Source organism: Panthera onca, chromosome C2 (genome assembly GCF_046562875.1).
Source record: "Panthera onca isolate mPanOnc1 chromosome C2, mPanOnc1 haplotype 2, whole genome shotgun sequence".
Lineage (NCBI taxonomy): Eukaryota > Metazoa > Chordata > Mammalia > Carnivora > Felidae > Panthera > Panthera onca.
In genome coordinates this window covers 54,964,784-54,985,028 of record NC_138347.1, presented here as the reverse complement: position 1 = coordinate 54,985,028, position 20,245 = coordinate 54,964,784, and the positions used below count along the sequence as shown (strand labels likewise).

General features: G+C 42.9%; 1 protein-coding gene and 1 long non-coding RNA gene across 9 annotated transcripts in view; one reads left to right on the top strand and one right to left on the bottom strand.

Annotated features, from left to right (window-relative positions):
* The window catches only part of LOC132683758 (uncharacterized), a 70,715-nt gene extending 58,380 nt beyond the window's left edge, over positions 1-12,335 (bottom strand). Inside the window, exon 1 of the long non-coding RNA XR_009612368.3 lies at positions 11,939-12,335. This is a non-coding gene — a long non-coding RNA (uncharacterized LOC132683758). The remainder of the gene's footprint in view (positions 1-11,938) is intronic.
* A 522-nt stretch (positions 12,336-12,857) lies between these two features.
* The window catches only part of CD47 (CD47 molecule), a 47,412-nt gene continuing 40,024 nt past the window's right edge, over positions 12,858-20,245 (top strand). For 7 of the 8 annotated variants that reach the window (XR_013557901.2, XR_013557900.2, XR_013557899.2 and 4 more), the window contains exon 1: positions 12,858-13,061. Coding sequence is in view for 5 of the 8 variants with exons in the window: in XM_078452978.2 (XP_078309104.1) it covers positions 13,016-13,061 (46 nt within the window). In the remaining 3 variants the exon portion in view is untranslated. The remainder of the gene's footprint in view (positions 13,062-20,245) is intronic. The other variant, XM_078452980.2, reaches the window with a different exon arrangement.

Genomic DNA, 20,245 nt, shown 5'->3' with positions numbered 1-20,245 from the left:
AAAAGAACTTTGAGAGCATGTAAATTAGAGACATTTTCATCCATAACAACTGAATGTTTTCTAATATACCTATTTTATCCTGAAGATAGTATGATAAAAATGAACATTTGGTAATTTTTCTTTTTTTTTCTTTATAACTGCAAGTATTTTGGTAATCTTTATTCTTTTTTTAATTTTTAAAAATATTTTTACAGAGAGAGTATGAGCAAGAGAGAGGAACAGAGGGAGAAAGAAAGAGAATCTCAAGAAGGCTCCATGCTGAGCATAGAGCCCAACGCAGGGCTCGATTCCAGGACCCTGGGATCATGACCCTGGCTGAAATCAAGGGTCGACGCCTAACTGACTGAGCCACCCCAGCACCCCTCTGTAGCCTTTATTCTTTTGTTTGATGTATTCAGTACCAACTGTGTGTCAGGCACTGAGCTGCACATTCCTTTGAGGAATCTATGATGCATCATGAGAAAGAGCCAAGTACACAACTTGGTATATTTAAATGTGAAGTTATTTTAGCCTCCTGTGGCACCAATCACCAGGAGTGATTAATTCTGACCAGGTGACTTGAGATCCACATCTTCTATAAATAATAGTGCAAAAGTTCACATTTTGGTGCTCTCATATAAAGGCTATATGAAAAAATATGTGATTCATTCACTGATGACACTTAAAATCTCAAAAAAAAAAAAAAAAAAAAAACCCCAAAAATCAAAAACTGAAGAGAGGCATTTTCTCAAGGTTCATTGTTATGGGTATACCGATATGCCCTCTGTGGGGTGACTTGGGGCCCTTCTACAGACCCGATATTCACCATTAAAATCAGCCTTTCCAAATGGGATGGCTTCATCACAGTATTCTTCTCCAAAAGGTGATTTGGAATATTATTTTTTCTTCACTAATATGCTGAATTTGGTACTTATGCCCTCAGGAAATTTACCACTAAAAAATATACTCCTCTAGTTCAAATAGTTAATAGCACAGGTCTTGAATACATTTGTATATTTAAGGGCTAGTTGTGGGGATGGTGGTAAAAAATTAAAACTAAAATACTTTTGACAGCTCTAATAGTTAAGAATTACAACATATATATCTGCCTGGTTCTTCTCTGTCCCAGAATATCCCACAGCTCCTGGCATGTCTGAGGCATATAACAAATATCTGTCAGATGAATGCATTAATCCATGCATACATAAATGAATGGTCTATATTTCCACTTATTCTGGGCTTCAGAATTTTTTTTTTTATTAAGCTTTAGGAAAGTAAAAAATGTTAAGGAAAGCAACTGCGAAGGGTTTTCCTTCCTATCCCAGAGAGAATGCAGTCTTTGGAGGCACCGAAGCTTCTTGGTCAGGCAATGCTGTAACCTCTATCGAACCTAGCACAAAGGTGGCCTTTCTTTGTTTTCCTCCTTCTCTTCACTGGTTTCATGAGCTGGTGCCAGCCGAGTCTAGATGGCATGCGCTTTACACTTGAATGAAACACTCCCTGCCCTCGGTTCTGGGAGCTCCACTCTGCTGCCTCCATCTGCTGCTTCTGATAAATGCTCATATTCTAAATATATTACTATCAGCTCACTCCCAAAGTGGTTTGCCGGCTCTCCATGCAGCAAACAACCCCACTGGCACAGAGCCACTTCTTGGGTAGAAAGAATTTGGGCAGACAGAAGACATACCTCCCAGTGAGGAGAGATGAGAGAGAAGAGGGAGGAAATGGCCTGGAGAAGCTAATGACAAAGACCTTGGCTATGTCCTGTGGGTCTCCAGGGGCCACCAAATCAGCTTACACTGCCAGGGGTACCTAATGCAGGGGTGAGTGGGTCTGAAGTGTAGGCATTCTGAGAGAGCAGCAGAGGTTAAGTTGAAGATGACGCTTTGCTTTTTCTCTGAAAATGAGTTGAATATTCTTAGCCTGGTCGGCTGACAACCCTCCATTATGAATAACCTCCAGGAAACTAAGATTCACAGGAATTTGCCTCCAGCCCTTTAAAGCCTCCTCGGGCACATACACGATTTAAGCTGCTCTTCCAACTCCCCCTGCTAGTTTCAGCTGCCAGTTGCCTCCCTTTTGATGTTTCTTCCTCCCAGCAACTGATCTCTAGCCAGCATAATCACCAATTGCATTTGGGAAAGATGGAGTAATGCAGCGTGGAAGGTCTCCCTGAAGAATGCGTTCACAGCAGAAGCCACTAGGGTAGATGTTTATTCTCTCACAGTTGTGGAATCACAGAATATTGGAGCTAGAAGGAGAGTTAAGAAACATCTAGTCCAATTCCTTTATCCTAAAGGCATCTTCAGTTATCATGTTCTAACAGACTCCCGATACCCCTCCCCCACTTCCCCAACAAACCTCCCCTTCTCAGTTTGCCCATTTTGGTAGTGGCAACTTCATTTCTCTAGTTGCACAGGCTGAAAACCCTGGAGTTATCTGGCCACAACCAACATCTATCTGGTCCCATGGCAAATCCCGAGGGTTCTACCTTCAAAACATAGCTACTATCTAACCCCTCCTGGCCACCTCCTTTGCTACAATTCTGGTCTGAGCCACCTTAATCTCCCCAGTGGATTACTGCAATAGCCCAAGGACCAGCTTGTGACAAATCTGGTCTGCCATCTGCTTTTGTAAATAAAGTTTTATAGAGACACAGCCATATTCATTGGTTTACCTGGTGCTCCAACAGCAGTATCAACGAGTTGCAACAGAGATCTTGTGGCCTGCTAATTTACTATCTCTGGCCAACCCCTGAAATAACCCACTAAATGGAAAGTTGGAGAGTATCACTGCCCTGTTCAAAATCCTGTCACTCAGAGTACAAGTCCTATTAAGCCCTGAGTAAACTGCCCCTGCCATGATCTTCTGACCTTATCCCCTACTATTCTCCCCTGTGCTTACTGTCACCTGACCACACTGTCTGTTCCCCTGCCCCTAGGCCTGTCTTCCTCCCCCTGCTCTTCCTCAAATAAGCCAGGTGGGCTCCAAATGCAGGACCTTGCATATATTGTCTCCTCTGCCAGAAATGATCTCCATGTTGACATCTGCCTGACTTGCTCACTCTTTACTCACTTTTTCTTCAAATGTTACCTTCTAGTGAGCCTTCCCTGACCACCTTATTTAAAATGGCATTTCCTGGGGCGCCTGGGTGGCTTGGTTGGTTAAGCGTCCGACTTCGGCTCAGGTCATGATCTCACAGTCTGTGGGTTCGAGCCCCGCGTCGGGCTCTGTGCTGACACCTCAGAGCCTGGAGCCTGTTTCAGATTCTGTGTCTCCCTCTCTCTGTGACCCTCCCCCATTCATGCTCTGTCTCTGTCTCAAAAATAAATAAACATTAAAAAAATAAAATAAAATGGCATTTCCTCCCCATCCCTTCTCATTGCTTTACTTTTCTCCACAGCTGCTACCACCATTTAGTGTACCACACTTCCCTTTATTTCCTATGTTGTCTCTCCCCACCCTCCCACTAAAACACAAGCTCTGTGAGGGCAGTGTTTTATCTGGTTTGTTTTCCTGATGTACCCACAGTGCCCAGGCATGTACTAGCTGTTCAATAGCTCTTTTTGAATAAATACATACATACATACTTAGAAGTGTCTCAGCAGGGTATCTGTAAACATTCCTGCTTAGGAGAAAGAATCACCAGGAGCTCTAGGCAGAAATGACCTCTGTACTTGGGGAGGCACTTTATTTCCCACTTTCCTACTTTCTCTTTTCCATCCATCTTATTTCTCACCATGTAACTAGCATACTTCTATTCCTTAAGTCTATGGCTATAGTTTCTGTAGCATTTCAGATCTCAGTCTTTTCTGTTCTGCCTATCATCATTAAAACATATCTCTCTGGCTTCTATTACCAAAAGACTCTGGCCTGTTCTCGTCTAAGCTTATAAACTCATTAAAGCCCAAATATTAATGAATAATAATGTCTCTACCTCCTAGAAAATAATTTGCATTTAAACAACTTTCAGTGCCTCAATCCAAAGCGACCAGTGATGTGGGAATTCCCAGCAGGCAAAAGGCCTGGGCCAGCTAGGGTAGTCATGGAAAGGTCCCTCCAGCAAAATCAAATCACAGCCCATCGGCAGCTGTCCACTTTGCCTCTATAAGATGAATCCAGCCATGTATATCCCCATCAGACTATGTGTGCACCCAGATACACAGGGTGTCAATTAGAGGCACTGAGAACATCTTAACTTGCATGGAAATGAGACTGTCACTTGTGATATATGTGCACACTTACATATATTACTATCGATTTCTTCCCTTAGTGCTTTGATAGCTTTTCATCTAACTTGTGGTCCCACTGGCACAAAGCCACTGCTTGGGGAGGAAAAGGAAGCTGGGTAGGCATAGTATTCAGCCCCCAAAGAGGTGAGACAGGGAAAGCGGATGACTATTGGAGCACAAATTACAAGCATGTTCCATTGGTCTTCTGGGGCCATACTTACAATGCTTCAAAACACAGTGAGGGTTCTGAGAGTAGAAAGGAGGAAAAGATCGAGAAGTGCAACCTTTACACCAAAAAATAATACCAGCAACAACAACAAATTTCTGTTTCATAAGAATTTGTAGTATGCAAGGAAAGCAGATTTTCTTAGGCAATCCAGTACTGCCAGACAAAATTAAGAGAATCATCTATACAACTGAAGAGGAGGAATATATCCATTACCAAATCTGACTGATCTGTCCATCAGAAACCCTTCTAACATCTCCAGAGGAAGGAGCATTCATGCACACCTATCAGCAAGAATGCTGCTTACCTTTTTAGGACAGAGCAGATTTAGATGACCCTTTTATCTTAGTTTATCAGAACCAGCTGCAGGTGATCTAGCCCATGTGGTTTTTGAAAACGAACAAATAATTTTCTTTTGAATTATGATAGAGCATGACTCATTTCTTCCCTATTCCACATACCACCACATAGGTGCCTCTGAATCTGTCATCTGGTGAAATGGGTATTGATTTGTCATTCCTCCAGGGAATCCTTGGTTTCATTTACTTCCTTCTCTAGACAAAGAGACACATTTATGTGACTATATGAAAATTTCTACATTTTTATCAAAATGGCATCTTGTATGGCTAAAATTAACAACTCAGGAAACAACAGATGTTGGTGAAGATGCGGAGAAAGGGGAACCCTTTTGCACTGTTGGTAAGAATGCAAACTGGTACAGCCACTCTGGAAAACAGTATGGAGCTCCCTCGAAAAATTAAAAATAGAACTACCCTACAACCCAGCAATTGCACTACTAGGTATTTATCCAAAATCACAAAAATGCTGATTCAAAGTGGCATATGCACCCCAATGTTTATAGTAGCACTATCAACAAGAGCCAAATTATGGAAACAGCCCAAATGTCCACTGATTGATGAACGGATAAAGGTGTGGTATACACACACACACACACACACACACACACACACACACACACACGGGAATACTACTCAGTGATTGAAGGAATGAAATCTTGCCATTTGCAACTACTGGATGGAACTAGAGGGTACTATGCTGAGTAAAATAAGTCAGTCAAAGATAAATATCATCTGATTTCACTCAAACATGGAATTTAAGAAACACAAAAGATGAACATAGGGGAAAGGAAGGAAAAATAAGATAAAAATGGAAAGGGAAGCAAACCATAATAGACTCTTAAATACAGAGAACAAATTAAGGATTGCTGGAGGGGTATTAGGTTGGGGAATGGGTTAAATGGGTGATGGGCATTAAGGAGGGCACTTATTGGGACTTGTTGGGATGAGTACTGGATATTATACGTAAGTGATGAACCACTGGGTTCTACTCCTGAAACCAGTACTACACTGTATGTTAGCTAACTTGAATTTAAATAAATGAATTTATTAAAAAATGGCATCTTGTAAGTGGAAACTCACAAGACATTAGCTCAGATTTCACATACTAAATATCTGGATGAATACACAAAAAAGGCAGTTTGTAAACTACCATGAAACCAATTTCTTCAACTACTTGTAAACCCACTAACTATAGAACTAAAGTGATCCTCAAGTCACTCTGAAGCACACTTTGGTTTCTATCGGTACAGACGTAGTGCATGTGCTCTTTCACCATAAGATGTTAGAGAAACCTGCAGCTAATACAAAACACCCAGTGGGCCAAGAGACAACTGGAGTTGCCAGGGATTCTACACTGTACCCACCAAATCCAAGGAGACAGAGGCACCGATGACATTTTTACCAAGATGGATTACCTCCTAGGAGGAGCACCTGACTTCCAAGGTCAGGCCTGAAGCCAGTGGTTCTAATACTTTAGTATAAACCAGAATGGCCCAGAAGACTCCCTGAAACAGTGATTGCTAGGTCCCACTCCAGAGTTTCTGGTTTGGTAGGTTTCAGGATAGAGCTCAAGGAATTGCATTTCTAACAAGCTCTCAGTGGCTACAACTGTTGCTGATGCAGGTACCACACTTGGAGAACTACTCCTATAAGCATAGTGTTTCTATAACATTTTCCTTTCCTCCTACTGTTGTTGTTCATGGGGCCTGTGGTTGGGGAAGAGAAGGTAGAAGTTGCAGCTGCAACAATAGCACTTGGCACATGGGAGCCTTCAAGTCCAGGCTGCCATTCAAGACAGATAAGTAAGTGAGGTTACGGGCACATGGAATCAGGCAACCTTTCTCATGATTCCAAATATGTACATCTGTCTTGTCTGGCAGTTTGATCCTAGTTTATCCACTTCACTTTTAAAGCCCATCTGATGATAGTTTGAGTCCACTGGCCCACACCCATCACAATTAGACCAGTATTAGGGAAGAGCAGATTGGCAGATGCACGCAGAGAACTCATGTAGCATCAATAAGCAAACTCGACGAGGCACAGTGTCTTGAGTAATTTTGCACAAGTGGCCATGGATGGGCAAGGGAGAGCACACCTAGAGAGCCCTGTTTAGGCAGAGAACAAAGCTTTCTCAACAGACATTCCTGGCTGTTGCAGGTGGGGAACTCTTCTGAAACTGGAGAGGAGACTATCAGCCTGACATGCAGACAGCTACTCTGCAGCTAATTTCAAAGGACATTCATATGCTCTAGCCTTTACTCTTTCTTTTCCTAGAAAACTTGCCCCTCTAAGGATACAAAAGGCAGTCTTTGAAATCTATTTCTTTCTACACCTTGCTCCATAGAGGAACAATAGTGCAGTAAAACGTTGCCAGTGGAGCTGGGACTAAGAGGTACAGTGAGGCCTCAGAGTGGTTTTGGCTAATGCCAGTATTCAAGGGTATTTTTGTATACAAACAAGGAAGTGGGGAGCTGCCTTAGCTGCTGGGAATATTTCTGAAGGGCTGGACTATGTCATTAAATGCTGTAGATGGTATCTGTCAGGAGAGATGACACATTTATTTCTATTCTCGTTGTACATTCTTTGTAGGTCAGCCAGGGCTCTGCTTTGCCTCATCCTTACTCTAGGGCCCAGGCCGACAGAGCAGACACTGTCTGGAGCATTGCTGATTGCCATGATGTAGGGAAAGAAAGAGTGGCAAATTACAAGCTAGGTTTTATGCTTTTGTCCAGAAGTAATACACTTTACTGGCTACAGTGGGTTGAATAGTATTCCCTCAAAATTCATGTCCATTCCTGGATCTTTAGACTGTGACCTTATTTTGAAACAGGAAACTTTGCAGGTGTATTTAGTTAAGTATTTGGAAATAACACTGTAATTAGGATGGACCCTAAATCAAATGACTGGTCTCCTTACAAGAAGAGGGACGGGGCATCTGGGTGGCTCAGTTGGTTGAGTGTCTGACTTCAGCTCAGGTCACGATCTCGCAGTTCGTATGTTCGAGCCCCGTGTTGGGCTCTGTGCTGACAGCTCAGAGCCTGGAGCCTGCTTCAGATTCTGTGTCTCCCTCTCTCTCTCTCTGCCCCTCCCCTGCTTGGACTCTGTTTCTGTCTCTCAAAAATGAATAAATGTTAAAAAAAAAATTTAGAAAGAAGAGGGACATAGAGATGTTAAAGGCCATGTGAAGACGGAGTCAGAGATTAGAGTGTTGCAGCTCAAGCCAAGGAACTCCAAGGACTGTCAGGATCCACCAAGAGCTAGGAAGAGGCAAGGAAGGATTCTTATCGAGGACTTCAGACAGAGCATGGATCTGTTGACACCTTATTTTCAGACTTTGAGCCTCCAGAACTAGGAGAGAATAAATTTTTCTTAAGTCTCCTCGTTTTTTGGTTTTAGGGTAGACCTAAGAAAACTAATCCACTGGGCAAAGTAAGTCACCTGTGATACAAACCTCTCTGGAGCTCAGTTTCTTCACATACACAATGGATATGAACAACGCTTCCCTTACTGAGCTGTTACAAAGATAAAGGGAATAAATATGAAAAGAACCTAACTGTGGTACACACAATAATGCCTCCCAAAGATTGCCAAACTCTAATTCCTGGGAATTTGTGAATATGTTGCCTTACATAGCAAAAGAGAGTTTGTGGATGTGATTAAGGTTACAGACCTTAAAATAGGGAGATTATCCTGGATTACCGAGGGGTCCAATCTAATCACTTGAGCACTTATAAAAGTAGAAGAGGAAGGCAGAAAAGTCAGTCATAGAAATGTGGCAGAGGAAGGGGAGGCAGAAGAAATGTGATAACATAAGAAGGATTTAATGTACCACTGCTAGCTCTGAGATGTTCAGAGACCACATGCAACTACACACAATGACCCAAAAGAGGCCTCTAGATGGTAAGCAGCCCCCCTAACCCCAGATGGCAGCCGGCAAGAAAATGGGGACCTCAGACACTGAACTCTGCCAACCACCCAAATAAACCTGGAAATGGATTCTCCCCTAGAGCCTCCAGAAGGGAAAGCAGCCCAGGCAACGCCTTGATTTTAGCCCTGTGAGACCGGAAGCCAAGAAACCAGCGGAGTCCAGTGGACTTCTGACCTACAGAACTGTAAGATAATAAATGAGTGTCGTTTTAAGCCCCTAAATTTGTGGTAGTTTGTTCTGCCAGCAATAGAAAATAAATGCATTAGCACAGTGAGGTCTTGGTGCATAGTATGTACCCACTACATGTATGTTATCTTCCATCAAAGGGATGAGTTAGGCAAGATACAGAGGGGCCTTCCCGGGACCCCAAACATTACATGCTCTCAAAGAAATAAGCCTGCTGTGATTTTACAACCTAACCTAGAAGCTGGCTTTCTCTCGTGCTTTCCAGCTGTCATGTGTGGGCCCCCTACATGGGTAGCCTCCAGCAGCAGCAGCAGCAGCAGCAGCAGCAGCAGCAGCAGCAGCAAGAACAGGAGGAGGGGGAGGGGGAGGGGGAGGAAGAGGAGGAGGAAATGCTGTTTCCCCTGACTTAGGTAAAACACGCCTGTGCACATCTGACATCCTGAAGGAAAGTTACACCAGAGCCAACTGTCAGCACTCTGGTAGCATACTTCTCACCTGGAACCATTAAGTCCTACCATCCTCGTATATGGAGGCAGTTTCTGTTCCTAATATTTGCTCCTAATTGAAGCACAAGCAAGGATGAAGAACATTTCCTGCTGCTAAAGCCTTCCTTCTGTCCCCCTAAGCCAAATCCACCTCTTCAACCACATGTCAATATCTCCCAGCTGCCTAACCATCCAAATCTAGTCCTTAACCAGAGAGCACAGACTCTCCTTGCTACATCGCTTTATTTGATGACTGGAGCTCCTATGCTTTAATAACTAGGTCAAGTTGAAATAACATCCGAGGACACTGGGCCCTGACCCAGGTGTCAGAGATGTGGGCTACTCGGCATTCAATCACTAACAAAGTGTTCAGAAAAGCAAGAGGATTAAGGGCTACCCACTGGGCACAGACATGTGCCTCTAGCTTGAATCAAATGTAGACATTTTGCCAAGTCCCAGTACTTCTTCAAGGCTCCAGACCAGCAACTGGTGATCCTTTTGATAATAATTTTCATTTCTATTCTAGGAGAACCATCTCACTATAAGGAGACTATAATATTAAGAGCTAATATTGTGTGCTTACTGTATACCAGGCACTGTTTCATATAAGTGTAAAGTGTTCACTTATTACACTGTTAAGGCAATTTGAAGATTTAATTTCTATTATCTTTATCATCTAGCTTTACAAATGAAGAAACTAGGGCTCAGAAAGTTTAAGTAAACTTGTCTAAGGTTACCTGGTAGTACATGGCTGGAGCTGTAACTCAAAGCTAGACTAAAGTTTTCTATATACTACATACCACACTGATTTCTTTAGGTCTCAACCAGGCACTGTGCCAGGCCCTGGAGATGCAAATATACCCAGGAAAAAATTCATTTTCTCCTAGCTGACATGATAGAAGAGGAGACAGATATGTAGAAAGAAGTATGTATTGATATATTTTATTAGAAGCATGAACAAAGTATGATGGAAGAGGTAATTAAATCCTTTAAGTGGTGGAGAATTATAGAAAAGAGGAAAAGTAGCATTTGGGAAAGGCTTCTTGGAAGAGATAGAAAAAGGACAAGGGAGATAGACATAAATGAGAGACAGAGAGGAATTAGCACATATAAGTGTGGACAAAATGCTCGTTATCTCTCTCTACCCTTGTTTCTTCATTGCTAAAATGGAGATCATAATATCTGTTTCAAGGCTGTTATGAAGACTAATTTAGGTGATAAATCTAATGTGTATTACCTCTGTTTAAAACACTCTAATATGTATTACTCCCTTGCCTTCCACCCTCCCCTCCACGACCCCCCCCCCCCCCCAAAAATCCCTTATGTAAAGATAAGATGAGCTCAAAATCCAAATAAAAAGGTTTGGGAGCACTAAAAGGGAAACATAAATGTAAAGCGGTTAGATACTGGAGAGAAGAGCCCAAGGTTATCTAAGAGAGATTTGGATTCTATCTGTGGAAAAGGCCTCCTCTTGCTTCACCATCAAAACACATTCCCAAGAGTAGAAATAGTCACCCAGGTGGCCTCTCATTCACCTGACATGAGCCTACTGCATTTTCTGCACACAGCTACACTAAGCTCATAGCCTCGGCAGCTCCTAGTATGAAATAGAGCATCCCTCAATCTCTACCTCTGAAGATTGGGGACAGTCCTTCCCAGTCACTCCTCAGCTTTGGGGGGGTCGGTTGGTCTCAGGGACAGCTGACAGCCTTATTTAGCCAACCAGCTGCTCTGTGATACACAATGTCCCGAATGCTCAAAGTCTGGTGGATGATTCTTTTGTATCCATATAAGCAGCAGTTGGAGGAGAATCCATCAGTCCCTTTGGTAGCCTCAGGGTGTCAAGGCTGCCATTCAAATCATTACCACCATAATTATTAACCATTATTTTAGTGAGATATCTGCTAGGCAACTGTTTTTCTTTTTTTATAATCATTAAAAAACAAATTTCACTGGAACAATGCTTGCCTCAAGTCACATCAACACATTTATTAAACCCCTTCTGTTTTCACAGTTCGATAGGAAGTCTTGGAGGAAATACTTAAAATATTCTCTGAAAGAATCGATAATGCTGTGCACAAGAGGTCCAGACCAAAAAAAAATAATAATAATTATAGAAAAAAGTTACACACGTATACAATATACTGCGACAGTGTCGGGGGCGGGGGTGGCAATTGTTATTTCCTGGATTTTATTACGACAGGGATGGGGTGCAATGGAAGAGACATCACGGGTAGAGGATTTGGAGAAGCAGGATCCTGTGGTGAGAAACTGCTTTCTTTTCCAGCGGATAAGAGAAAAACAACCAAGGGGAGCAGACCTATATGCACCCCATTAAGGTAGCCACCGGAGACGGACTCTTTAAGGAATTAGTTCACCATTTAGGGTTAAGTGTTACCGGTAGTTGTAAAAGGGCTTTCGCTTCAGGAAGAAGGATGATGATTCAGTGAGACAGTCAAAGGCCTTGTCCACATTTTGAACCCATTTTTCAAGCACGCTAACCCCGAACGGTGTAGCGGGCTGCAGGAGTTGGGGTCACTCACCAGGCTCAATTGAGGATCCTGGGAAGGGACGTCTTGAGTGTGTCAGCCAACGTTTACAACCGTGCCTGACTGAACCTGGGGGCTTGGCGTCAACCACACCTAAAGATGTTTACCACCACGACGGAAGGTGCTGGAGGAACCCTGTTCAGAGGAGAAACACACTAAAGAACAAGGCGAGAAAGCGCGAGGGGAGCCCACAACCGCACCGGAAACAAAAGCTTGTGGGGCAAGTGGACCGAAGCGGCGCCCAAGAGGGCGAGCGGGACCTCGCCGCAGACAGGCCCGCCCCCTCGCCCATCACTCAGAGAGGCGCCCCGGGCTCCCAGACTGTGGGGAAGCGTAGCGACGCCCCTACGCGAGTGCGCTCGCGTTGAGGGGTGGGGGGGCCGAGGCGGCAATTAGGGGGCGCAGGCACAGGTTCGGGCGAGGACGCGGCAGGAGGGGCTCGTGTGGGCGGAGACGCCCAGGTCGGGGAAGAGCAGCGCCAGGCGGCGCTCCTGAAGCGTGACGGTGGGAGTGAGAGCGGAAGAGGACCGTTGCAGGGAGGGCACGGGGCCCTGGGTGGTGTGAGAGGCACCAGAGAACCGCGGAGAGGGCGGGGACAAGGAGGTCCCGGGTAAACGTAGGAACACACGCTCAGCCTCCTGTGGCGGCTGGCGAATACACCGTGGGGGTGGGGACTGGAGGGTGGCGGGACGTGACCCGCAAGTCCGGCGCGTGCCATTGCGGGGGAGCGGGATCCAGACCTCGTCGGAGCAGACCGGAGCGCGGACTCGAGCCCGCAAAGCCGAAGGGCTTCGCGTCAACAGCCCCGGCGGCGGGGCGGGGGCGAGTGCGCGTGCGCGTATCGCGCGGCGGGAGAGCGGGAGGGTGGGAGGGGAGCGAGCGGGGGGGGGGGGGGTGGCAGGAGCGCGCGTGCGCACGGCCAGGCAGCCTGGGCGGCGGGTCCTGCCAGTGACGGACGGCGGCGGCCGGTCCTGCTTGTGACGGCGGTGGCGGCAGATCCTGCCTGTGACTGCTTCGGTGGCTGCTCCAGACACCTGCGGCGGCGCCGGCGGCGACCCCACGGCGGCCGCGATGTGGCCCCTGGTGGTGCTGCTGCTGCTGGGCTCGGCTTGCTGCGGTGAGTGGCCCCTTTTTCCTGGGTCGGCGACTCGTGTCGCGGCGCCCCCGCGGCGCCCCCGCGGGTGTGTGGGCTGCTCCCCGGCTGGCTCGGCGTCGCCCTGGAAAGGGTGGTCCGAGCGCGGGACGCTCGGGCCCTGCACGCTCCGGGTGCGAGCGTAGGAGGGCCCTCGGGTAATCCTGCGCCCCCTTCCTTCCTTTCCCTCCTCTTCCTTTTCCCCCCTCGGTGGGAGAAGAGTTCCTCTCCTTCCCCCCCCCCCCCCCCCCCCGTACTCCACCTCCAGATGCACACCGAAGACACCGAAGAAGGTTCTGAGCCGTGCACCTCGCGCAGAAATTAACTGTGGAGAGAAAGGGCGCGATCGGAGGCGAGGGGTGGCAACTGTTGGGGGCCCCCCTCTTTTGCACCCCGCTTCCTCCTCTGTGTTTAAACGCATTTGGGGATGAAGGAGGGAGAGTGGGAGGGCCCGGGCCTCTTGCGATAGAAGTGCGCATTTTGGCGAAGTCTGCAAGATGGGATTTCTCCTGTTTGCCCTCCCACTTGAACATAGGAGTTAAGGAAACATAAAGGACACAATTAAGTTGCATTTCCAACCCAGCATTTAATAGGAAGAATATTTTGAGTGCTTTTTTTTTTTTTTAACTCTAGAAATAAGCTACCTGGAAACTCTCGCTACCCACCCCCACGCCCTATTGCCCGTTCCAAGTTTTTCTACTTTATTTGGGCGAACCGTCTTAATAGTAATACAGATTTCGCTTGAAATAAGAAGACTGTAACCTCTATAGAGTCCAAACATATTTGCAGCAGAGTGGGATTTGGTGTCTTTCAACGCCAAAGGCGTTTGGTCCCCCCAGGCTTTTGGAATCCATTATGCTTTTTTTTTTTTTTTTTTTTTTTTAAACGTGTGCTTCCTCTGTAAAAAGTGAGGGATAGGAATTTTTGTGGTTCTCTGGTGCCTGTCATACTTCACATCTGTACAGTCTTCTGTGAACTTTTTGTAAGATTCAGAACTGAATTTGAGTAAAAGTAGGAAGCAATTGTTAAATTGAATTCTAGAATGCTAAATTAATTAGATTTTAAACCGATTATTAGCCTCCTTGTGTCATTTATAAAGGTTTGTGACTTCAAGCCACTTCCATTATGCCTTTATCCTTGGTTACCACTTTCCTCAATCTCTGAAACATCCTGGGTTGTTGGAGCTGTTAATGATATCTTTATTATCTAAAGAGTTGTTATTAGATAAGGTAGTATTTTCTTGTTATCATTAGTGGTTTATTGCCATTATTATTACTATACCTAAAATAATACTGCTTTCAGAAACCTGTTGTAGGATCAGAAAGCCTTCATGTTGAACCAAATTACAAATTTGTAATAAAATATCAATAACTCAGACCATTGGCATCAAAGCTAGTCTGAAGAATAAGAAGTGTAAGTCATATAGTATTTTATAAACAGAGGTCCTGTTTTCAAGCAGATCGGAAAGAACTGTTATAATGGTACTTTTGGAGATAGGATTTTTGTTAGGCCATATTTAATAATGGTTAAGATCACATGTAATTGGTACTCATTTACATACAATATAAGTATGCTCAAGTCCCCACAGTCACAGAATTCACAATTTATAGTATTTTATTGTAGTTAGTTAATAACCCGGAAAAAAAAAATAGAGGCATTATACTTTTGAGTTTTGTTGACTATAAAACAAGAAGTGATCGTGTTTGTCATAAGATATAATAGATTTTGTGTGTGTTTAATATGTGGTTTTAAAAAGGACATGTATGAAGATATGTTAACAGTCTCAGAACACGAGTAATTACCAACCAGGGTATTTAAGAGACTGAGTTTAGAATCCAAAATGAGTAAGAAAGTCACATATTTATAGGTTTATTTGTACTGAAGTTTGATTTTGCTTTCAGTTTCATTTATAGATGACTGTTAATCGAAGGCATTTTTTTGAAGACACTACAGTTTCAGTTGACCTTTGTGGTAAAAGAAGTTATCTAAAATGCTCCTTTCATCTACTTCAGGCAAACTGCCACCCCCCTGTTGGTTTACAAGATGCAGAATGAATTACTAGGCTCCTTTCCTCCCCCCTCCCCTATAAGCCCAATTATACTTTTTTTTTTTTTTTAAAGCACATCAGCAGTTTCAGTAGTTTTCAACAACTGGCAAATAAAACTTTACTCAAATAATGGCAGGGACATTGACTGTCTTTTCAGTGGTTGAATGATTTTTCTTTGTTCAAAGTGAGTTTTTAAAATCAAGGGTACACTGATTAAAAAACATTTTTATTATCTACGTCTGGTAGTAACGTGTCTTGCTTAAATGAAAATGTTTTCTTTTCTCTTAAAGAATGTATTATTTTTAAACACAAGTTGCCATTTTAAGGAAGTAAATGCCTATTTAAAAGTACTTATTTATGGGGCCTCCCCAGCAGTCTAGAGGCAGTGTGTTAAAGCATTACACTAAATGCCTACCATTAGGACACTTGCTCATGCTGTCATCTGTATTTTGGCAGATGTTTTATCTTTGCCACTGAGCTGTTAATGGAGATTTGAAAGACCAGGTTCTAAAGAAGAAAAATAGGTGTTTTTCCCAAGTTTGATAAATATTCTAAGTCCACAGTAATCACTCATATTATTAAAACCAAGTTTGTATTCCTTAATGTTAGTTCATCTTTAGCTATATAGGCATTGTTTTTAATACTTTAATGTTCTTTTTGTGATACAATTTTCCTATAACCATTTCAGCCATCTTACAGGTTTTTGCTGTTACCTTTTTATATAAGATAAAAATCTCTATATTTTTATATCTTGTGTCTCACTCAGACTAATATAGTGCACTCTTGGGTTGTCATAAAGCTACTTTTACTTTGTGTCCTAGTGCAGATAGTAGTTCCATGACAAAAGAGCAAAAATAATAGTGTAGGATTGATTTTGTTAAACTCATGTAGTACTAAAGTACATAGAGCACCCAAGAAATTTGATCCTGATATACCTAGACTAAGGACTTTTCCTTGTCATTACATAGAGTTGAAATGGAAATTATAAGTTCTAAACTCTGAATATTACATTTGCTATCTGTGGAACAGTTATATAAGACTCAGAATCTGGTCAACCGCAGAGTTTGAGATTAAGAGAATAAAAGTGCATATCTGAATACATGTCACACTTACAGTTAAAAGGTAAGGTAAGGCATTTGGCAACTGCAAGGTCTGTCAAAACTACTTTTTCCATTTTGAGCAAATATGAGCCCATGCTATGCTCTAAGCACTTTGTAAGGCCCTCTTGTGTATAAGAGATAAATTTCAGATCTTTTGCTTCTCAGTAACTTAAAATGTAGTATATAAAGGATAGGAAATTTTGTTTGTTTTTATCTCCTGGTGACATTTAATATATTTTAAGTGCTTGAGAAGCCCATAATTCTGGATGTTACTAACTTGAAACTTTCTCTCCCTTGCAATTCTAGGTTGACCACTTCTGTCCTTATAAGGCCACTTTAAATCTAGTGGGGGATTACTGAACACCTTGTGGACACCCCTACTTTCCTCCAGGCCTTTTTTGGTCTCTGTTGGGGAGAGAGCTGTCTAGATCCTCCTTTTTGACCCTAATTCTAACCCGATTCAGTTTGAGACTCCAGGTCTTCATACCAAGGGCTTGATCTAATGGCCAAAAGTGGTAGGATTCACTTTGAGCTGTTATCTTCACTCATGAGCTTTGCTTCATTTACCTTAGTGACTGTTAGGCTTCTTACCCCATTCCTGAACATCCATTTCAAGCAGATAATTAACTTCCTACTCTACTGCAAAAAATAGTGATGTGTGGTGTGGACTCGCTCAGCTTCCCTCCCACCATTACTAAACTTATCTGCAATATCTTAAGCGGCCTTCATCTCATTCTCCTCCCTCCCCCAGTTTCAGAAGTATACCCATTCACCTTTCCAAGGAAAGGTTCACCTGTCTACAGCTCTTTCACTTCCACCATCTTGGAGACTTGCCCAGACAGCTTAATTCTTTCATCTTAGATCTCTACCTTTCCATTGGCTTCTTCCACACATGCTTAAGTTTTACCCCGTTTGGTCTTAGATCTTTCATCTTAGATCTCTCCTTCTCCATTGGCTCCTTACACACATGCTTAAGTTTTACCCCCTATTACAAACAAAGGAGAAAAACCAAAAAACCTTGCCCTTGTCCCCTTCTCCAGACTCTTTCTGTTGCTTTCTCTGTCTGCTTTCTTACACTGCCAAATCTATTGAAAAAAAATAACTGCTTCTTCCTTCTTCCCACCCATTCACTTCCCAGTGCATGATGTTTGCTCCCACTAGTCTGCTGATATTGGTGTAGATAAAGAAGCTAATAATGTAGTTTTTAATCTAGAGGCTGTCTTTACTCATACCATTTAAGAACTATTTTGTTCATATAAAGACCCTTCTTTGGTGGTCTGCAGTGGTATTCTTTGCTGCTGTCACTTCTTTTTCTCACTTCCTTGATTTGTTCCTCTTTAATGATTTTTCCATAAATCTTGGTGTTCCCCAACATTTTATTCTCTTCTTCCTGCTGTTTGCTTTGCAAGTACTCTCTGGGCAATCTTGATTATGCTCACAATTTTCACTTACCAGCTGTTATCTTGGTGATTCCCAGGTATTAATAGTTCTGACCTTTCTTCTTAAATCCAGATCCATATGACCTGGGAACTATTGGACATCCTCATTTCATTGTACTGCAGGTACTTTAATACCTAGCCTATTAAATATTGAAAGAATATTCCCCTGTAAATGTCCAAAACTCTTTTCTCAATAAAATCCACAATCTAATGAGTTACACATACTCTTAGTAAATAACTTTAATTCTTTCCTCTTTCGCCTTGTTTCCCACATCCGACATATGTTGATTATATTAGATTTTTACTGTAATTTGGCTTTCTCTCCAGGTGTCAATTACCTGGACTATTGCAGTGGTGATCTCTTAGTGGGTCTTCCTTTCCTATCTCCTTTCCTGCCCTCAGTTTACCCTTCATACTACTGTACTGTTTTTTTAATGCAAGTAAACCTGAGTGTTTTGCTGTTGCTTATATTATCCAGTCCCAGCTCCTCAGAGTGACATGCAGGGAAGCCTTTACAGTATTTCTTTACCATCCCTTGTTCCTAGTGTTCACTTGAATAATCTTCTGCCTCCTGTTACCCACTTTCCTTATTCCTCTGTGCATGTTACATACTCTGCCTGGAAAGCCCTTCCTTTTCTATACCATTCCTACTCCTCCTTCAAGACCTAGCTTAAATACCATCCTCTAGGAAGATCATTACATTTATATAATTCTTAAGAAACTCTTCCATGCAGTTTGCAACTGACTTGTTCCAGATTGTCCACTAAACTATGTTGCTTCTCAATTCCATAATGAGGTCTATTGAAGTGAGAAGCAGTGGAGGAGTCACTGGATATATGAAAGAAGAGTGAATCCTTTTTGCTACAGTGTTTAGATTTTGATTTCTTGGAATTCATACTTTACATTTTTTTACATTCATAGGGAATGTATTGCTTTGTATTTGTTGGACCCTGGATCCATACATAGGATACCAAATGAAGACACTGTCATTGTTTCTCTAACTTCTGAGACTAATGGAGATTTCGGTTAAGGAAAACAGTAATTGCAGGATTCAGTAGTTGAGTGCAGTGACAAAACTTGAACAGGGGGCAGTATGAGCAATAAGGAGGGGATGAATACGACTGAGTAGTGGTAGGGGAGGAAGGGAGGACAGGACTGAACATCTCCATTGTGTTTTAGTAGGAAGAACCAAAAGTAGCAGACTATAGCTGCCATTTATTGAACATTTCCTATGTATGCAAAAGCACTGCACTAAGAACCTAATATTTATTATCTCATTAAGTCTTAAAATCTCTATGATGTATACACTGTCACTACACATTTTCTGGATGAGGAGACTGAGGTACAGAGGTTAAAAAACGTGCCAAAGGTTATACAAGTATAAAGTGCTAAGTCTTGAGCCAAGGTCTGACTCCAGAGTGTGTACTCTTACCTGTACACGTTTGCCAGCATGTGCAGAGGTATGGAGATGAGAGGGCATTTGCAGATTCATGGAATTGTAAGATGTCATTATGATTGGAGCTTAGTTTGGAAATGAGGGAGTACAGGAGGTGGGACTGGACAGGATCTTGAAGGATCTAGTTTGCATTTGATGATAACGCACTTAGAATTTAGCTTGAAGGGGGCGGGGGGTGTTGTTAAAGTGTATTAGGCAAAAGAGTGCACATTTGCATTTAGAACAGTTATTTTGGGAACTGTGGAAAATACATTGAGGCTAAGATGGGAAAACACTGAGGCTGGAGGTAAGGAGCTAGTCAAGAGGTTACGGCAGTATCTCAAAAGAAAGATGATAAATGTCTAATTCATACAACAGACATTGGATTGAGGAACCATTAAATAATAGGTTGAGCCTATCAAGAATTTTTCATGGCTAAAGAGAGGGAGAAATCTAGCATGATTCTTACTAGGTCCAGGTCTTGTTGATGGATAGGTAATAGAAAATACTTTGGATGGTGAGTATTTGGGAGGGGGTTAGGAAGAGGGTAAATAGGCTTTTGGACATGTTGTCCAAATTTTAAATTAAGTGTAGTGCATTCAAGTGGAGGTGCACAGCAGAGTGTTGGCTTTCCAGGTCTGCAGTTGAGAAAGTTGGGGCTTGGTTAAACAAAAAGTGTGTAGATGTTAAAACTGTGGATTAAGGAGAATGATGGACCTGGATCATTGGGAGGAAGGTGGGCAGTGCTGGTTATGAAGTTCTGAGGAACACTGATACTTATTGTGAGTCAAGGAATAGATTTCAGTAAAGAAAGAAAGATGAAGTGCGTTGGACAAAGCAGTGGGAGGAAATTCAGAACCAGGAGCTATCGCAGAGGCCAAGGGACAAGAGCAAGAAAGGAGCTGCCTACTGGCTGAGGAACTATAGAGTAGTCAAGATACAGAGAAAACCGTGCACATTCAGTTTTTCACTTGGGATTATTGGAGCTTGGCAAGAACTATTATAGTGAAGAAGAGGTAGAGGCCAGGTGGCAGAGATTTAAGAAGTGAATGGGAGGTGAAGAAATGCATTTAGATTATTTTAGGATGCTAGGGAAGAGATGAATGATTTTTTAAACATCGGCTAATATTTAAGCATTTTTTAAAGTA